This window comes from Malurus melanocephalus, unplaced genomic scaffold (assembly GCF_030028575.1).
Source record: "Malurus melanocephalus ecotype Western Australia unplaced genomic scaffold, MMel_1.1 scaffold_247, whole genome shotgun sequence".
Taxonomy (NCBI): Eukaryota; Metazoa; Chordata; class Aves; order Passeriformes; family Maluridae; genus Malurus; species Malurus melanocephalus.
In genome coordinates, this window is record NW_026623479.1 from 883937 (window position 1) to 901746 (window position 17810).

The 17810-nt window shown below is 38.0% G+C and overlaps 1 protein-coding gene across 3 annotated transcripts in view; it reads right to left on the reverse strand.

Annotated features, from left to right (window-relative positions):
• Positions 1 to 340: 340 nt before the first annotated feature.
• The window catches only part of MTMR1 (myotubularin related protein 1), a 36440-nt gene continuing 18970 nt past the window's right edge, over positions 341 to 17810 (reverse strand). For all 3 annotated transcript variants that reach the window (XM_057375394.1, XM_057375392.1, XM_057375393.1), the window contains 3 exons: positions 16743 to 16856; positions 15181 to 15357; positions 341 to 3090 (listed from right to left, as the gene is read on the reverse strand). In XM_057375394.1, the coding sequence (XP_057231377.1) occupies positions 2926 to 3090; positions 15181 to 15357; positions 16743 to 16856 (456 nt within the window). In that variant the 3' untranslated portion in view covers positions 341 to 2925. The remainder of the gene's footprint in view (positions 3091 to 15180; positions 15358 to 16742; positions 16857 to 17810) is intronic.

Consider the following 17810-nt stretch of genomic DNA (forward strand, 5'->3'; position numbering starts at 1 on the left):
TTCTCTTGGAAAATGAAAACAGTGAAATGCTTCTTGTTTAAAGCTTTAACTCCTTGAGAAGGCTGCCTCTGCAGGGAACAACCAGGCAGATAGGAGTGTTTTCCAGCTTTAAAAGCCTTCTTCCATTTTAATGAAACAAAAAAAAATACTTTTATCTACAAAGGGGAAGGAAGTGTAAATTCAGCTCTGAAACAGGACAGGCGAAGTGTCTGACACTGATGATTCACTTAAYGTACTTCACAAGTGAAAAATGTGTCAGCTGGTTACCAAGACTTCATCCCCTTCTGGGACACTGGATTCAGGTTGTGCCCTCTCTCACGTATCATTGACAATAGAAAAATCCTACAAGCCAAATGCAACTGCTGTCTTTGCACATTCCCTTTATACTGAGTCAAAACCAAAAACCAAAGCAGAAGATCCAGCTTTTGAACAGAAGTTAATAGCTCTGTCCAAGGTGCATCAGAGAACAGGGTCCTGCTCTTCCCTATACTAGTTCAGTATTGCCTTACTGAAAAATAAAAAATAAKGATAGAATCAGTTGTTAAATCAACAGGAAAAAATCTGATTATCAGGACACAGACTGAATACAACAACAATCATCTCTTCAGTGTAAAGCTATACTCTTAACTAGCACATATGAGCTACAGTACACCTTTGAATATTTCCATGCTAAATATGTACAAACCCATCCATTGGGCTGACACATGGAACAGCAGGACCCTCCCCCAGAGCTCTCCCTGCACATCAGAGGCTCGCTGAGCTGTGCTGAAACTGGTGGATACACAGGCACTGAGCTGAAATAACTGGTGTTCTTCTATGCAAAACCAAATTCTCAGAGTTTAGCTCTAGAAATCTAAGCCTTAAAATCTCAGACTGCCCAAGCTAATCCAGTCATCGCTTTTGCAATAATTATACAGAAAATGTTGTGATTATTAGCACAAACATAGAGAAAAACTTCAAAAGATTTTCTTTAGCACTGCATTTTGGAGATAATGTGCTTTACTTTAATATACAGTTTAAATGTCAAGGAAATCTGAAGTACGGAAGAGTTTAATGCAATACCAGCTCAACATATTTTGGCAATGTAAAATTCACTGCTGGCACACTGTTCAGCAGAACCATTTGTACAGGAAAAGCTATTTCCTCTATTTATAAAAAGCCTGGGGTTGATTAAGAGATGCAACATTGCAAGCCTTCCTAAAYTGTGTTTGTGTAGGTGAATCTTTATTATGGAAAAGCATTCACTACAGTAAAAAGGACATGTTGAAATACCCTGCATTGCACAGTAAAGGTGTAAGACTGAAAACAGCACTTCAGCCTCTGCAGCTGAAGGTGGGAAGGTGCTCAGCAGCTCACTTGACTCATTAACTACGTGCTGGAAGAGTTAATGCACAGAATGAGACACAGAAAAGCGCCGTTGTGTATCGGCAACAAATGTGCAGCAACAAATGAATACTCACAGTCAGTAAGACCCACAGTCACCACACAGAATCAATTGGCTCTTAAGAATGGGCCTTAATTCCCACCAGCAGAACCCCAAGTAATACAAGCACGAGTCAAAAAGCAGAGCTGCAATATTTAAGTTTCCTAAGGAGAAGAACCAGATTTTCAGGAAACACAGCAAGTAAAACAATCCAGGGAAAATTTGCAGCATGCACCATTTCTAGGCCTTCCAAGAATGCCAGTGAATAATTTGATAAAAGGAGGAATGTGATAGTAATCAAATCTCTCCAATGTGAGTATTTTTGGGGGGAGATGTGAGAAAGGTGGGAATGTATATTTAACATGAAAACACAGTTAAATTATTCATTTACAGAAAAAAATGCTAGTAGGAAATTAAAAAACAAAAAGCCAAGAGGCTTTATTTCAAGAAAACCAATTAAAATCATATTRTTCAAAAACTTTGTCAAACAAAGTCATTGCAAGTTAAGGTCCTCAAAAGGGTTTGGACAGGCAGGATCCATTTTCTGGTCGTACAGCTTAAACCCACGGGAGGATGCATATGTTCAACATCACATACACATGGGTATGAACGCACACAGCTTTGCATTTCGTGTGTACACTTAGAAACAACACACACTTCACAATGTGGAGCTATACAGACTATACAATTTACACAGCTGGGTGTCATTCCAACCCCAAATATTACCATTTGCTAGAAAACAAACTTTTACTTTGTACAAGACCTTGACATGAGCAAGTTTATCCCTCACTCAGGAGGCTAAAACTGAACAATAAGCTAAACAGTCAAAAGACTTTATTTCAACTTGTACAAAAGGCATTAAAAAACCTAAAATACATGCTTTACCAAATATATTACATCATACAAGTCAGTGTGGTGTACTTGATATATCCAGCTCGACTTCATCCACTTTTAATGGCATATTTAGTTCAAAATGTAAAACTGACTACACTGGAAAACATTTATTTTAAAATCAATTTCCAAGTGCATTATCTAAAAAAAATAAATTGCTCTAGCAAAAAAAAATATATATATTACTGAGTGAAATAAGGAGCTCCCATTCAGAAAAACATTTTGTGTTCTGTGTAAGCATCATGTGGCATTTCATCTGATTCTCTCAACCAGGCATGATACTCTAGACAATGTGAGAGGCATTCTTCTGTCTGCTTGGCAGATGGATTCCTTTTTAGGATGGTTAAATTGTTAGTTGCTCAAAACAAAGTTTAATTTCACAATTGGTGCTTTAGCTAGAGTGTCAAAACACGTGTGGGAACTGCCAACAAGAAAATACATCACATCTATTGAAGCTCTTTTTGGCCTCATTGTGATAATATCAGACACAGAGTAAGGCATGTAGATMATAGCAATTACAAGTCACTCACAATCCTTTTGTGATGGGAAAAGCATTTCACCTCCTCTGTTTTTACCTGACACGGATTTTTTCACATGGCTTTTGTTACACATCACACAGAGGTGTGCACTGGCGTGGCAGAATGGGAAGGAGAGGAGCCTCTGTCAGAGGAGGAGGAAATGGAACGCGTGGCAGCCTCCCGCTGCAAATCCTCCACCTTCTTCTGCAGCTCTGTCCGGATGGCCARGAGCTCTTTGAGATTTTGGTGGATTGGAACCTGCCAGGTAAAGAAAGAAAAGGCTTACTTTGACTCTCAGAGTGAGTTATCTTTTCCAGCAATGCTTCTGCTGTTGTCTTCAGTGACAAGGAAATCAAAACCTGTCAATTTCAGTACATCAATATTTAGGAAARGTGTTTCTTTAGTAATTTGAAATGAAAGATTTCAGGAAACTATCCCTTTCTAACAACACAGTTGGCAGGGAACCTATCCAAAAGTGTTTGGAAATAGTTTTGATGGGATACCAAATATACTCCAGTAAATGTACCTGTATCCCTTCTCAATACCATTTTCAGCTGAACTCAAAATGCCTTTCCTGGGAATGATTTCTCCGGCCTCTCGGGGCAGGACTTACTTTACAAAGAGCACTGAGTTCACAAAGCTGCTTCCATATGGAGCATCTTGTTACTCTTCTAACCAGGCATCTTTCCAAGAGTCTGACCCCTTCCAGCAAGAAAAGAGCAACAGCCAAGTGAATGGTGCTTGGACCTCCCAGAGTCACACTCCAATAAACCTTTCACAGAAGTGCATTGTACAGATTTCTGCTTCTGACAGTACCCAACAAACACCAGAGATGCATCCCTTCTCAGCCCTTCAYATTCATCTGAAACATTCAACTATTTCATGGCCAAAGGAAGATTCAAGCCACAGTGTTTTGCAGCTGGATTTGGTATCTCAGACAAGCAGAGRGAACCCTCCCCCTCTTCCAAATTCCACAACAAGGCCAAAAAAGTTTTACTGTAAGTTGCTTTTAATTTATTTTATCCTGTATAAACTCTAATTGTTTATAGCTTTTGGAAAGAGCAAGATGGGAAAAGAATTTAATTGCACTGAAGCAACAATCATGGGGAAATGCAGCACTGGGAGACCTATGGATTGTTAGATGAGTAATTTATACCCTGGGCTTCAGGAATGCCARGCTCCAGGGAGCTGCATTCACCCACTATCACTTTCCACTGCTTAGCAGTGACTGCCACGGCTGGGATGCACACCTGAGCATGCTGCTGCTGTGTGCAGGAAATAGTTATCAATGCACAACTGAGTCACAATTTACATTTTTGTGAATTCTTGCTCTTTAAAGAACATACATGCAAAATCCATGCATTCGATACTGATATTTTCAAAACCTAACACAGAAAAATACCATTTAAATTTCAAGTTTTGTTCTAACGTAAAACAATAAAATASTACCAGCAGTCCTTTTATGTCTACAATTCTTTGGCCATATAGTTTTTCCTTGTTTTTGAAGTAGCCTATAAACACAAACTTCTGCGTATTCAGAAAGTGCTGCTCCCAGTATCCTGGGAGTCATCAATTCATCCAGCATTGTCATCTGCAGCAATTTTAAAAATGTAATTCTGGGAGTTTCAGCAGAACAATCACACACCACCAGCTCACAATGACCATGGAGCCCTGCCCTYGCTGTGCAAGGAATTCCCTCCCTGGCAGCTTTACCCTGCATCCTCTATACAAACTCTTCAGCATGTGAGGCCACAAACAGACAGATCTTCACTAATAAACACAAAGCACACCCTTCACAAAGCCAATCTCATTATTCTGAGTGGACTTCAGAGTGTATGCACCTAGAAACATGGCAAAACTCAGTCTGCTAATGAAGTTTGTCCAAGATGCTGTAATACACACTGTGGAGAATTCAAATTTTTGTAAAGATTGAGACTTTCTGGAATTGGTACCCCCTGTATTTATTTTCCTAAATAAAAGATCCCTTTCTCACAGACCCCTACCTTAGATTTCTTTATGAAGATGTTTTCCTGAAACACTTAGGTCCCTAACAGTGATTTCCCATGGGAATCATCAGTCACACAAGTCACGGCAGATCTGTACACCTGATTTGTGCACAGCTTCATCACAACTCAGCAAACCAGGCCAATTTCTCTCAGCCACATTTCACACAGGCATCAGCTGCTGCATTCCACKGCACAGAGCTCAAAAACAGCTCCATACAAACAGCTTTTGGGGGACCTACTACAAATCCTTTCAGGATACACCACACAAAGGACACTGCACAGCTTGGCTCTGTCAAGTGCTTTGAGGAGGAAAAGTGTGGCTGCACCTCTCAGTCCCCCTGCATGCCCAGAGCCCAATTCAACAGGCACACACACTGATTTTGACGCAAGTGCTGTTCTCCCCACAGGTCCAGCCTGAAAAGCAGATCAGACTTTAAATAAATTAGCTAAATAACAACAATGATGTTAAAAAGTCTGTGTATATTCAAGTCACATACGAAACTCTTCAACATTAAGGTTGCAAAATTATGCTCTCAAAGAATTAGGAGGTATCAGATGAAGATTACTTGTCCAAACTCAATTCAGCTATCCTGCACATCTGTGTAGAATTATTGGTCAAATAATATTAAAATATTAGCTTCCCCCTTGTATTCCTCATTTACTCAGTGCACAGGCTGATGCTACTTAATTAATGAGAAGYTATTCAATATTTAGTTTTCTTTGCAGTGACTAACTCCATCTTTTATTTATTCTTCTGAATTTAAAATGCTAAAGTTTCCTTTTCTGTACTTTCATCTCATGTCAAGAAACAAATTTATTTCTGCAACACCCTAATGAGGTATGGGAGTATTAACACTCTACTTTTACAAACAAGGATCTGAAGCCAGCACGTCCTTATTTTGCATACCTTGGATCTCAAATTGGTTTAATGGAGAACTTGGGAATTCTGCAGTTGGGGCACGTGGGTATCAAACAGAACACTCAGTAAATAAGGAGCACACACAGAGTGACCACCCTGCTCCAGGTGAGCTCCCCTACAACAGAGGAATCCTGTGGCAGAGGCAGGGAGAWACTTCAWTTCTCCAGAGCAGCATTATCTCCTTCTCCCAGGGGACACCTCCTCTGCCTGCAGCCATGTCCCCTCCAGCCCACCKTCCCAGACTCTGTTTCATGGGTTGAACAGAAAGCAAACACCTCCAGCACCTGGAGCATTACTCACTCCTAGTTCCTATTCCCAGTTACTCACAACTCTCTCATAGGCTCTGTATAAAATCCACCTCTCAGTCCTTTTATTTATTCTCAGTTCTTGAGAATTCAGTGAGATTACTGCAGCCTCAGACCTTCAAACTGGATGAGTTTCTTACAAGGATATTAGCATGTTTCTGAAATATAATCTAATCTCTWACTAAAATCCCATGTTTGCCCTAGAGATGGAACATTTCTAGAAAAAACAGCCCCTCGCCCCAACAGAAGTCCACAAGACYAGTATTTTCATATGGGAAAACATTTTTCTTAGTCACATTCCCACAAGCAACTGAGCCTTCTTGGATGAAGTTCTACAAAACAATTCAGTCAGACACACATACTTGGGRACTCAATACAGATCACTAGAGCCCAGTAAAGCTGTAAGCAAGGCAGAGTGGGATCTTATAGTAGGGAAAAAAAGGGTCACCTTCAAAATACTGGCCATCTTTTAATAAGGGCACATTAGATGTAAACACTGCAAGACAGCTCCACACAAATATCATCATGCCATTTACTCTGGTAGTGCAAACACAACAGRTYTTCTGATAYCAYGCCTTTCCCAGCTAAAGATTATTTYTGATTGCCATTAATACAGCATMCTGTAGATGCACACTGAYATTAAACAATAAAATTTCAGAAATAGGTTTCACACATTAAAACTTTCAATACATCCTTGAATTTCATGAAATAACATGCCAAATTCAGTCTAGAAAATCTCAAGCAGCTCAATTTTCAAGAAGCTGGTAACAGCAAAGTTTTTAGTGAAAATGATTCATGTTAAAATTACATACTCATGGGCCAAGGTGGTATAGGCAGCTGAAGTATTAAAGAAGTTCTTTTCTTACAAAAAGATYTAAAAAGCAACATGGCAAGAGAAGCCATGCTCTTCTACGGATGTCTTCAATTCTGTTACTGTAACTGCTCTTTTCTGGGAAAAAAACAGCAAATTCAAATGCAAAAGAATAAAAATACAGAGCAAAAAGGCAGAAAAATGCCCAAAACAAAGCCTCGACCTTAAGTTATGGATTTGGGGGTCTTTTTTTTTTTTTTTAACAAAACCATTAAGAGAGCCAAATAAAACTGGAGTTAATGCAGCTTTCTGGAATCCTCCTTCCATCTGAGACAGAGGAAGAAGAGTAAAAGGATGATGTATCATGAAATACATTGTCAGGGAAACCACTGAAATTAAATAGTTCATTTCCACACTTCCTAAAGACGTATTCCCAGGCAGACATGTTGCTGTCAATGTATCCTCAAACCATCCTGCACAAATTCTTWCAGATAACCACCTCCATTTTTGTCACTTCACCCCATTCCATTTCATCACAAGATCCTTCTCTGAAACAAAACCTTCTCCAGAAGGAAATGGGTCCAACAACCTTCACAATAACACCTGTAATGGCTTGCTGTGAACAAGGCTCTCCTTCATTTTGCCACTCTTTAGAACAAAAGGAAGTGGAAGAGTGACAGATTCTCTAAGGAACAAGAAGTTTGAAGAAGATGGTTTATTAAAAGATCTTGTTACCACCTTAACCCTAGAAGTGTGTACTGGCACAACACAAGTAGTGTCTCCAAGGCAAGCTTTTATTATTGTCTTGTTAAGAAATCATGTAATTGGTTTGCCTGAGATGAATTTATCGGGAGGCTGACAGCAACTGTACTGTTTTCTACTCTCTCATCCTGCCTCTCRAATTAGGAGTGGAAGCTCAAAGGATGACTCTGGACCTATCACCCAGCTGCATTCAAGTTATTTTTGCTGCTCCAGTCCACAGATTTTCAGCAGTGTGTATCCTTTCCTTTGTCACACCAGTGTCCCCACAGTGATGCTGCCAGGCAACACTCAGCTTCTACAGCCAGGTCCATMATTTCTGTCCATAACCCAGCTAAAAGCACAGAGCTATTTCTGCTGCATGACAGGAGCTCACACAGATGAAATCTGACCCAGCAGTGCATCTACAGTTTGGCTGGGCTGGAAAATTGCCTGGGCCAATGGATGTTTTTCATGTGCCATTAAAACTATTATCCCAATGTGCTGAAAAACAATAAATTTCATCTCTGTGATTTAACAAAAGAGTCCAGTAAAAATGAAGTAGAAACATAAAGGTGAATATTCTACGTACCTTTTAATGGATTTTGGAGGGTTAACCTCATAAAAAAATTGTGCCATGTACCATTTATAAGAAATAGATTTCTCTAGTCGCATAAAATTTACTATGAAGAGTTAGAAGTTGATTACTCCGAAACAAAATTGGCACTCACATCTAATAAAGCTAGCAACAGAAACAAATAGGGACAAGAATATAGCATTTGCCAGCAGCACTAAGTAATGGGGAAAAGGGTCTGGATCTTTGGGAAGTCTGACCTCACATCAGGCATTAAGCAAAAAGCTGACCCAGTAAAAGCTGGAGTAGAATCTACCTGCAATGTTTCAAGAACACTTTCAGTATTGGGGTTTTTTTTCAGTTGTTACTGTAATATTGACTCAGGAAGTAAGAACCACATGCTGCTGCTCCCCTTCCCCATAACCAACTTTTTCCAGCTGCTTACCCAACCCTGTGTCCCAAGTCCTTTTACCTGTCCTGAGCAATACTCTTTGCACTAAATAGAAGCTTTATAGATTTCTCCTGTTGTCCATGATTCTAGCATCTTTCTGTTTGGCTTTAAGCTCTACCCAAATTTTGTACTATACCATTTAACTCCCTAGTTTTATTCCATTACCTCTCTTTCACTGAGTTGTCTTAGGGAACTAAGTTCTTTTTTGTAAACAAAAAAAAAAAAAATAAAAAGGAACACTGAAGTCATGAGGAAGATTTTATTTAGGGAGGTTCAAATTTTTCCCATTTAGACATTCTTCTAAGTTTCCAGTTCAACTTTTCTGCATTAAGCCACAATTCAACATAGGACCTCATACAACTTATTCACACACCTGTAGCTGCATTCAACTTTTGCACTTCTTCCCTGTCACTTGCTTCTTCTCCCTTCTCTTTCCTTATCCAGGATATCACCTGTCTCCCCAAAGAGCTTCTCCTCTCTGGTACATGCAGTTTATTTCCCCTGTAAGCCTTGACATGATTCTCACACTACYAATGACACCTGCAATGTCTGAAACCCCATTCCCAACCAGTAAATTGCAGTGAAATGCTGCAAAATTGAGCGAGCCAAGTAACATTCTTCACTCAGGAAGAATCAGTTATAGGTTCCTGCAAATTAACCAGTTAAAATGGGTGGGGGTTATTTTCCTGATTTAACTTCCTTTGCTGCCTATCTCATTCAAAAGCAGGTACTTTTCCTCCACCTTAACAGGGTACCTACTGTCTACATTTGAGCAGAAAAATACTCAGAACACTGCTAGAAACATTCTTTATTGCTTTAAATACCATTGATACGAAACCATTTTTTGAACTGAATCATCCACATACATCAAAAACAAAACCTGGCGTAGTGTAATGCTCAGCACATACCACATCACAGTTACAATGAATTATTCCTGCTGGGGAAGGATTTGATGAAAAATAAAGTGGGTTTTTTTGAACTATGCCCACAGAGAAACTAGAATTATGCTATACCATATACTCACTACATCCCATATAAAAACCATCTAGACATAAGACAGCTTCATTTCAAAAATTCAAGCCTTCCTCTTCACAGAATTACTACAGTTCACTTTCAGTATTGATTTTCAGGTTTTCATTCCCAAGGAATCCTTCAGGATCCTGAAGTGCTTTTGGATAGAAAAATTTGTCAACACAAGGATAGATATAAGAGAAATTATAATAGCTACTCAYTTATAGCACYRCCAAGCCTTAATTGGATGGATATCTACTGTGTGTCACTGTACTAGCTCAAGGACAGTCATTCACATGAAAATTGTTCAACAGTGAATGCATTTTGTCTTGTTCAGTGAGCACACTTTATCTATTTTAGCAACAGGGAAGAAAGGCTGCAGAAGAAAATGGTTATTTTAAATTCATTGCTTGACTTAAGACTGTCAGTTTTCCAAAAACCTACTCTGTGCATTGGAAAGACAACAATATCTTTCACTTGAGCTTTTTGTTCCTCTCTGTGAAGAACTGGAACTCTGACAGCCYAGTTAACAGGATACTCATAGCAAAAGGCAGTCTCAAACCATGAAGACAGCAGTTTTCAATAATAGTCAATATTCCCACACTTCTTATAGAGGTGTGCTCCTGAGAAACCAAACAAAACCCCCTGGACTTGTGGAAAAGCAAGGACTAACAAACAGAAATTATGAATCCTACCAGGTGGGAAGTGAAACAACTGACAGACCTCCAGACTCAGGAAACTGTATATGGTACACACTGATGCCATTGCTTGTTAAAACCTACAGCCCATTTAGATTTAGACATTTGAGACATGAGAGAAATTATCTGAGTGCTTGCCCTTCAAAATGTATTAGAAACTCACAAAAACGAAGATTATTTGCACAGTATTAGCTTCTCTCATTCTGTGCACGTTCCAATGCTCATTACATTACACCAATTTCTTTTTCTTAGGTCACTACAGTTTCTTTCAGCATCCAGGATAAGCAGTTAGTCTCTGCTTTATTCCATACTGATTAAATACTGAGACTTTTATCTGTACATGAGAGTTATCTGCAGTAAATTAAACTCTGGAAATCTTGACTTGACACTCACCTAGAGAGAAACCACCAGGTACTGGCCAAAACCTGCCTCATCTCACAGGAAACTTTGTTAACTGCAGGGATGAAATCTCCTTTGCTAAGGTAACACTCAGCTGTCTAACCCASAKGGCAATTCCTTCTGCTGACACCTCSTGCCTCATTCTTTCAATCAAAGAGAGGGACTCAAGACAAGCAATGCCAAGCAGTTCCAGAGCCATATGATAGCTCTGTCCTGCCACAAAATAGAAGTAATCCAAATGTGTGGACTTACAAAAATATTACAACCAATGTCAACTTGCTCAGGGAGGAACAGAGCAGGCAGTGTGACTGAAGGCAGGGATAGAAATACATGAACACTCCACATGTCAGACAGTAAGTTACAWGCAGTAAGTTACACATTATCCTGTTACACGCAGAATAAAGCATCTCAGTAATTATGTTTTCCACTTTATTCTCAGCAATTTTCCCAATGACACTCAGGATCTTATTTGTTGTTTTCACTCCACAGTATTTTGTGTTTGCTGACACTGAAGCTCAGCTAACATCTGATCACTCAACTGCTCAACACATCAAACCYTTTCTGCAACAGCATCAAATAAAAGCAGCAATTGTAAGCTATTTATATGCTTTACAGTCATTTCAGTGTATATTGAACAAACAGCTTTACTTATTCCTACCTTTTCACTTCTTTAAGTGAGCTGCTAACCTGCCAACAGAATTTCCCTGACTCCCACAGAAGTTTTATGATTGCCTTTAGCAGATGATCCCATGCCAGTAGCTGAATTGAATTTCTAGGTTATAGATAGTGTTTTCCTTTTACTCTGGATGACAATCCACACACACGAAGAAAAGTATGAATTTGCAAAATGACAGGGATTTTTATGGCATTATCACTAGTGCTGTGTCCAAATTTACAAAATAGAGCTTGAATAAAACTTACCAGGCATAGAAAATTTTCTTAAAAACACATAAAACCAAAATAAAACTAATCCATATCCTCAAAGAGTTAAAACATCATTTCCAAGAAAGTGTAAAAAGAACTAAACATATCCCAATGGACTGTGCAAAATTTGGTGACTAAAACACATTGTTTTCCTTGCCTCTCACAGCTTGAATTGAAAAGACGAGAACTTTTATTTATGCTCTGCATGTATGAATGAYTGGGTATGTTAGTTAAAAAGTACTGCCCCTGCAGTGATCATATTCAAGAACATCAGTGTTATACTCTCCCCACCTTCCAGAGCTGCCCAATGACATACCCAATGATACCTGGCAGCCAGAACTCCTCAAACCAGYGTCAAGAAGAGGACAAAATGACTACCCAGAAAAGGGAAAAATATSTATCAACTGAAAAGATTCAAAATCATTTTATTATCTCATGTATTGCAGACTAGTAGGGTCATCTGTAAGGCTGGCAGTACATACCCCCAGAGCCCCCACCTCTGTAAGAGAGACTGGAAGAGCTTCTCTTCCACGTGTCACACACAAACACACGTTTCTCCAACTCAAAGAAAGGGCAAACCTGAAAAAGGTCTTCTAAGACAATGAACTCAAGTAMGACAGAACTTAAATCCATCTAATTTTCTTGGGACAAGAAGTCAATAATGATGTAACACCTCCAAACTCAAACCAAAGAACATTTTATTTCACKTAAGAATTAGAATGACCTTGTTGAAGCACAATTTAGCAAAAGAGATGTCCTAGAATTTAACCTCAAATTTTCCATGTTCACTTCTCAGACTCCAGAGCTTTGAACCCTATGGAAGGAGGCTGTGTGTCCTTAAGTGCATGGGATCTACTTCAATACAAAAGAAATAGGCTCTCAATGCAAATAAACAGTATTAAAACAACCATCTCAGGCTTCCCAAAACTTGGAGCTGAAGATGTATCATTCTAAGCAAGCTCTACAGAACATAAGAATAATGCTAAACTCTCTGTGTCCTAAAGCAATGAAGAATATGCTCAGACCGTACCACACTGGTAAAGGTTGAGACACAAATATTTGAAAACARTAACACAAAAATAAATGGTTGTATCAATTCAGCATTCAGTAATTTTCAAATTAAAAAAAAAATTAAAGGTCATATATGCTCATTTCCAATAGAAAAGGCAATGAAGTGCAATGATGGACTTCTCCCAGTCCATTTAAAAATCATGCYCACTAATCAAGCTGAAATTAGAAAACCTAAAATATTGCCTCAAACCAAAACCTGCCCTTCTGCTCTTGTGAGATTTCTCTCACACAACACAAAGTTGGTTGGAAACAGGTATCAAAGATCCATTCTGATTGTATTAGAGTACTATAATTCATCTTCCCTTAAATTTACCTACTGGGCTTTTTCTCTGTTTTGGTGAGCTCCTTGAAAACAATAAATATGTTTTAGTTCYCTAAAGATGTTTTTGCAGCTGAAAACAGCACAAGGTAGCCTTGAACTAATCATCACAGAACTTATTMATGTTAAATATTTAATTTTCTCTTACATTTAGTTGAAAATCAAGAGAACACATTAGAAGATATTCAACAAAATCACCTTTTATCAGTAGGCAGGGATGCCCATTATTTTAATAAATCCACTGATTACAAAATTTTTTCACTGAAGATAAGTGAAGACCTGCTGGGTGTCACAAGGGTCATTGTCTTTTTTTCYGTCACTGAATGGGTCTGAATGTTACTGAATTGGTTAACAGGGTGTGATATCAGAAAGTGCAAACACAGAGGAAAGCAAACTTAGTATATTGTGATAGCAGGGACTATTCATTTACTTGCTTGTATGTGTTTTCGTAACTACACTGGAGAATGCAATTCTGCAACAAAAAATTATAATTTCTGCTGCTAATTTATCCAAGTAGATGTGAAACACTCCCAAATGTTGGTCACAAATATCACATAAATTCAGGCCTGAGACAAGAGGACAGAGATGATGTATCTCCACAAGACAAAGCTTATGTGGTAGAATTAAAAAGTTGAAACACTTGTTTRAGTACTTCAGGAAAAGCAGGTGGTAGTGAGGTCAAGGCAGTTGCCAGGACCATCACATTTTGTTCCCTTCAGCTGCTGATGGGAGGGCCCTGCTCTCAGACAGTRAATGAGTTCCATGTGCCAGAGTGACTGAGAAGCATCTCCCAGAGAAGCAGGGAGAGCAGAGAGGAAGTGAGCAGAGCTTTCACTAAGCAGGTGGCAGCTCTGGTATTTCCTCATTATGTCATCTCTTCCCCAGCCTCCCTCTTTTGGACCAGGACTGGCTTTCATGTGGTTCACAAACCCTGTCTGCTCTCAGTGCCTGCAGATCTTAATCAAAAGCAGGCAATAAACCAACACTGCTGCAGGTAGTGCAAAAAYCATCCAAATGATATTCAGCAAACAGGCTAAAGGAAAGAGGATATTTTGCTACAAAACAGCTGACAATTTGACTTGAAAATGATACAACTTAAAATACACCATCTTTCAAAGTTTTAACAAGAGAGACAAAGCAGCTCAGAGGAAACACCTCAGTGAGAAAAGCAAGCAATCCAGACCTTTCCAGGACCTWAAAGGTATTTCTCAAAAACCTGGACTTCTAATGGTGTACCTGTCCTTGAAACTTACCTTGGAAYATCATCTTTTACAACAGCCTCTGACTTGTGGATGTCTAATAAATCTTAAACTCACATCTCATTCTAACTGCTAGAAGATGAAAGCAGCTTTCGAGGAATCACTTAATACAGGTAATTCATCATAATATGCTTAGGGGTACCTTGGAATGTTACCATAATAAAGAGATGGTGCAGTACACTCAGATATATTATGACTGTGACACAATCTGAATGTTCTTTCTTCAGACTTCTAAGCATAAGAGCATATGGAGCATTTGTCTGACGAGATTTAGAGATTTATCTGAACAGCAGACATTACTTATAAGAACAAATACTGGATGAATCAAGGAGCATGTATGGAGAGTGTTTAATCTTTAGTATGCCAGCTTAAAACTATAAAAGTCAATTGACTCCAATAGTTTGGAGGGCCTGCAAAATGAGTTGGTGTAGTCTAGTTCTTTCAGAAACCGCTGCTATATTTTTTGTCATTGTTGGTAAAGGGCAAAACATGATTAAAAACAAAGGTACACAAAACTACAAGAGGGTTAAGGCAATAAAAGTACTAAAAAGTGTTAGAAAGTATTGCAGAAGTGATATAAAAGCAATCTTCTGACAAAAAAACCTGTTAATCTGTTACCTTCASAAGCCAATCCAGCGATATTGTAACTCCCTAGTCTGCCAGTGACTTTAATGAAACCATCCCTTCTCCAAGTTCAAACACATCCTGCATCAAGACAAACACCTTTCTTCCTATCAGCTGAAATATGTGCAACAGATGAGCACTTTTGAAATTAAAYGCTGCATTTGACACTAGAAAAACAGTAATTTCTCTTGATCTCTGTGCTCTTCACTAAAACACTGAAGACATGTGACAGCTCATACCTGAGGCCGCATCCTCGGGTTCCACCTGACGTAGTAATTCACCCACAGCTCCAAATGGTTCAGACTGGCAACAGGATACAGCACATGGTTCTCATAATTTACATAGAAGGGATTTGTGAACTCCTCTAATTGGCTGTTAATATAGGACCACAGAGATACAGTCTTTGTGCTCACCTCCTAATTGAAAAAAAAAAAAAAGTTAAAAAAATTTACTGACATGGATTGCAAAATCTTAAAGCATGATGTTATTATCTACATATCAGTAATTCTCTCTGAAATTTACCTTATCTACTAGAAAACAACATGCAGTCTGAGAACACTTCCAGTAGCTGTTCATTAAACAGCCTTAAAACCTTAGCAAGGTCCAAGGCTTCTGGAGAAAGGAGACTTAGGCATAGCATTTTCAGAGACTAAGGTCTACTTGAGCAAAAGCAACCTGTACTGCTCATAATTTACAGCAACGTTCACAGCTACTTAAATAAATGATTACATACTGATCAACTAAACTAAAAAAATAGCTTTTAACAGGAAAATCAGTGAAGAGATAGAAAGTTTTCAAGATCCCAACAGTGTCTGTGAAAAATAGTTGTTCAATTTTCCCACTCATACTATTTTCTCCTTAGAGGTAATTGATATTATGCTTTACACTGACTATTCTTACCTTTATTTGCACTTCTGAAAGTTGTATTATTCTAAATTAAATCAGCATAACAGTGGTTAGATCAAAGATTGGAAATCTGAACTTACATCAGATTCATCTTGCAATTTTAAACTCCTTCAGTGTTTRTAAAGCATGTGTTTCTACTACCGCTGTGTCTTAAATTGCATTTCTTTACTGAGAACTGCATCTGACTATTTATTTATTAAAGAAAGCTGTCTGGAAACCCTGCATTTGCTGAGAACATGTTATTCAGCTCCATCTTGTGGTTTTTACATGCAACTTTTCTCCTACAGAAGCAGTAGAGACAAACCAAAAAAAAATCAGAACTAAATATAACAAGAAATTGTAACCTTGTCTAAAAATATGAGGTAGTAAAATCACAAAGCCACAAGAAAGCAAAAGTTTACTTGGAATATTAACAAGCTTCTAACTCTTTTTCACAAACACAATAGTATTTATTGACTCCTAATTTAATTTATTTAGATAATTTAAATTTTTGTAGTCCTCAACCACAAGCTCATTCCTATAGGACAAGTTAWGTCCTATAGTAACCTGCCAAGTCATACATAGGAATTCCTTTGGAAATAGTGAAAGAAATGCTAATATAATTTGATAATTACTATTATTTAAAATTCTGTAATTTGGATAAAAACACCCGTAAGAGGACTTACTGAAACCCTCAACCCCCCAACAGATTGTAACTAAAGAAACCAAGGTGCCATCTCAATAACAGGGCATTCAGTACATTTTTCTCATACCATGAAATTTATTATCTTCATTGTTTTTTAAGACTGTGATAAAAGTATCCAAAACCACAGCTCAGATATTCTTAGGTCTTGTTTTCTGAGCATTTTCATATAAAATCAGAGAACTAAGAATGTGCATTATAGTAATTATTTACCTCTTTTAATCTTTCTTTTTCACAGTTGCATAAGAAAGTCCCAAAGAGACAACTGTAAAGGTGATCCAGAATGGTGATCAAAAATAACTCGTTGAATTCAAAGGCTGCAGGAAACTGGTATTAAAAAAAATGGTAAAATTACCTTAAACTTAATTTTAAGCAGTGCAGAAAGGAAGAATATCAGACATAAGAAATAACCAAATAATTCAGGTAAGATTTTTTTCTTATTTAGGGATTATTTTCAGGAAAACTCAGCGATTTCCCCCTTCAATAAAACATGTACTACTTTACTTTATTTCTCAGAGCTAAACTGTACATTCATTACCCAAGTATATCAGAATACAAACATTATCTGATGTGAAACTGGTGATACAAAGCAATCCATTCTAAGAAGCTCTAACAGTATTCTGGTTTACCCCAAACACTCTTAAACATATACTTTATCTCTCTTCTAACAGGACAAGAAAACATTTGGGGGAAATAAAAAAAGAGAAAATAAGATAATGACATTCAAGAGTTTTATTTCCTATTCCAACATGCAATGAACTGAACAAAAAAGACTACTGCACATACATTATGCTTAACATATCTTTAAAATTTTTCTTTCACTTTTTACTCAAGTAAGTTACTTTTCTCCATTTGACCCCCTGAGTTTACCATCAGCTATATACAATAAGCCTTTAATCCCTCTTCTTCTGTATGAGAAAGCAAATCCTGTACATCTGAAATGAAAGAACTGTTACTCTTCTGAGCACCATCCGGTATTTTATTTACAAACAGAGGTTACCTGATATATTCTAAGAAAAGGAGTCACAAATTTGAAAATGTTTCTCCTAATCTGTAGTGCTCTAAAAATTCATAAAGGAAGAAATTACTGGAAACTGCATGGGCTGCTAATCATTCAGATGGAAAAAGTCCTTCTTCAATCAAATTTTATGGTAGGGCTAYACATAGTAACTGCTTGATGTGTCAAAATAACTTCGTGTTCAGTATGACAAGGGCAGCAAACACAGACATGCAATGACAGACATTTAGAAGAATAAAAAAATGAGAAGACTTAAGGAAATC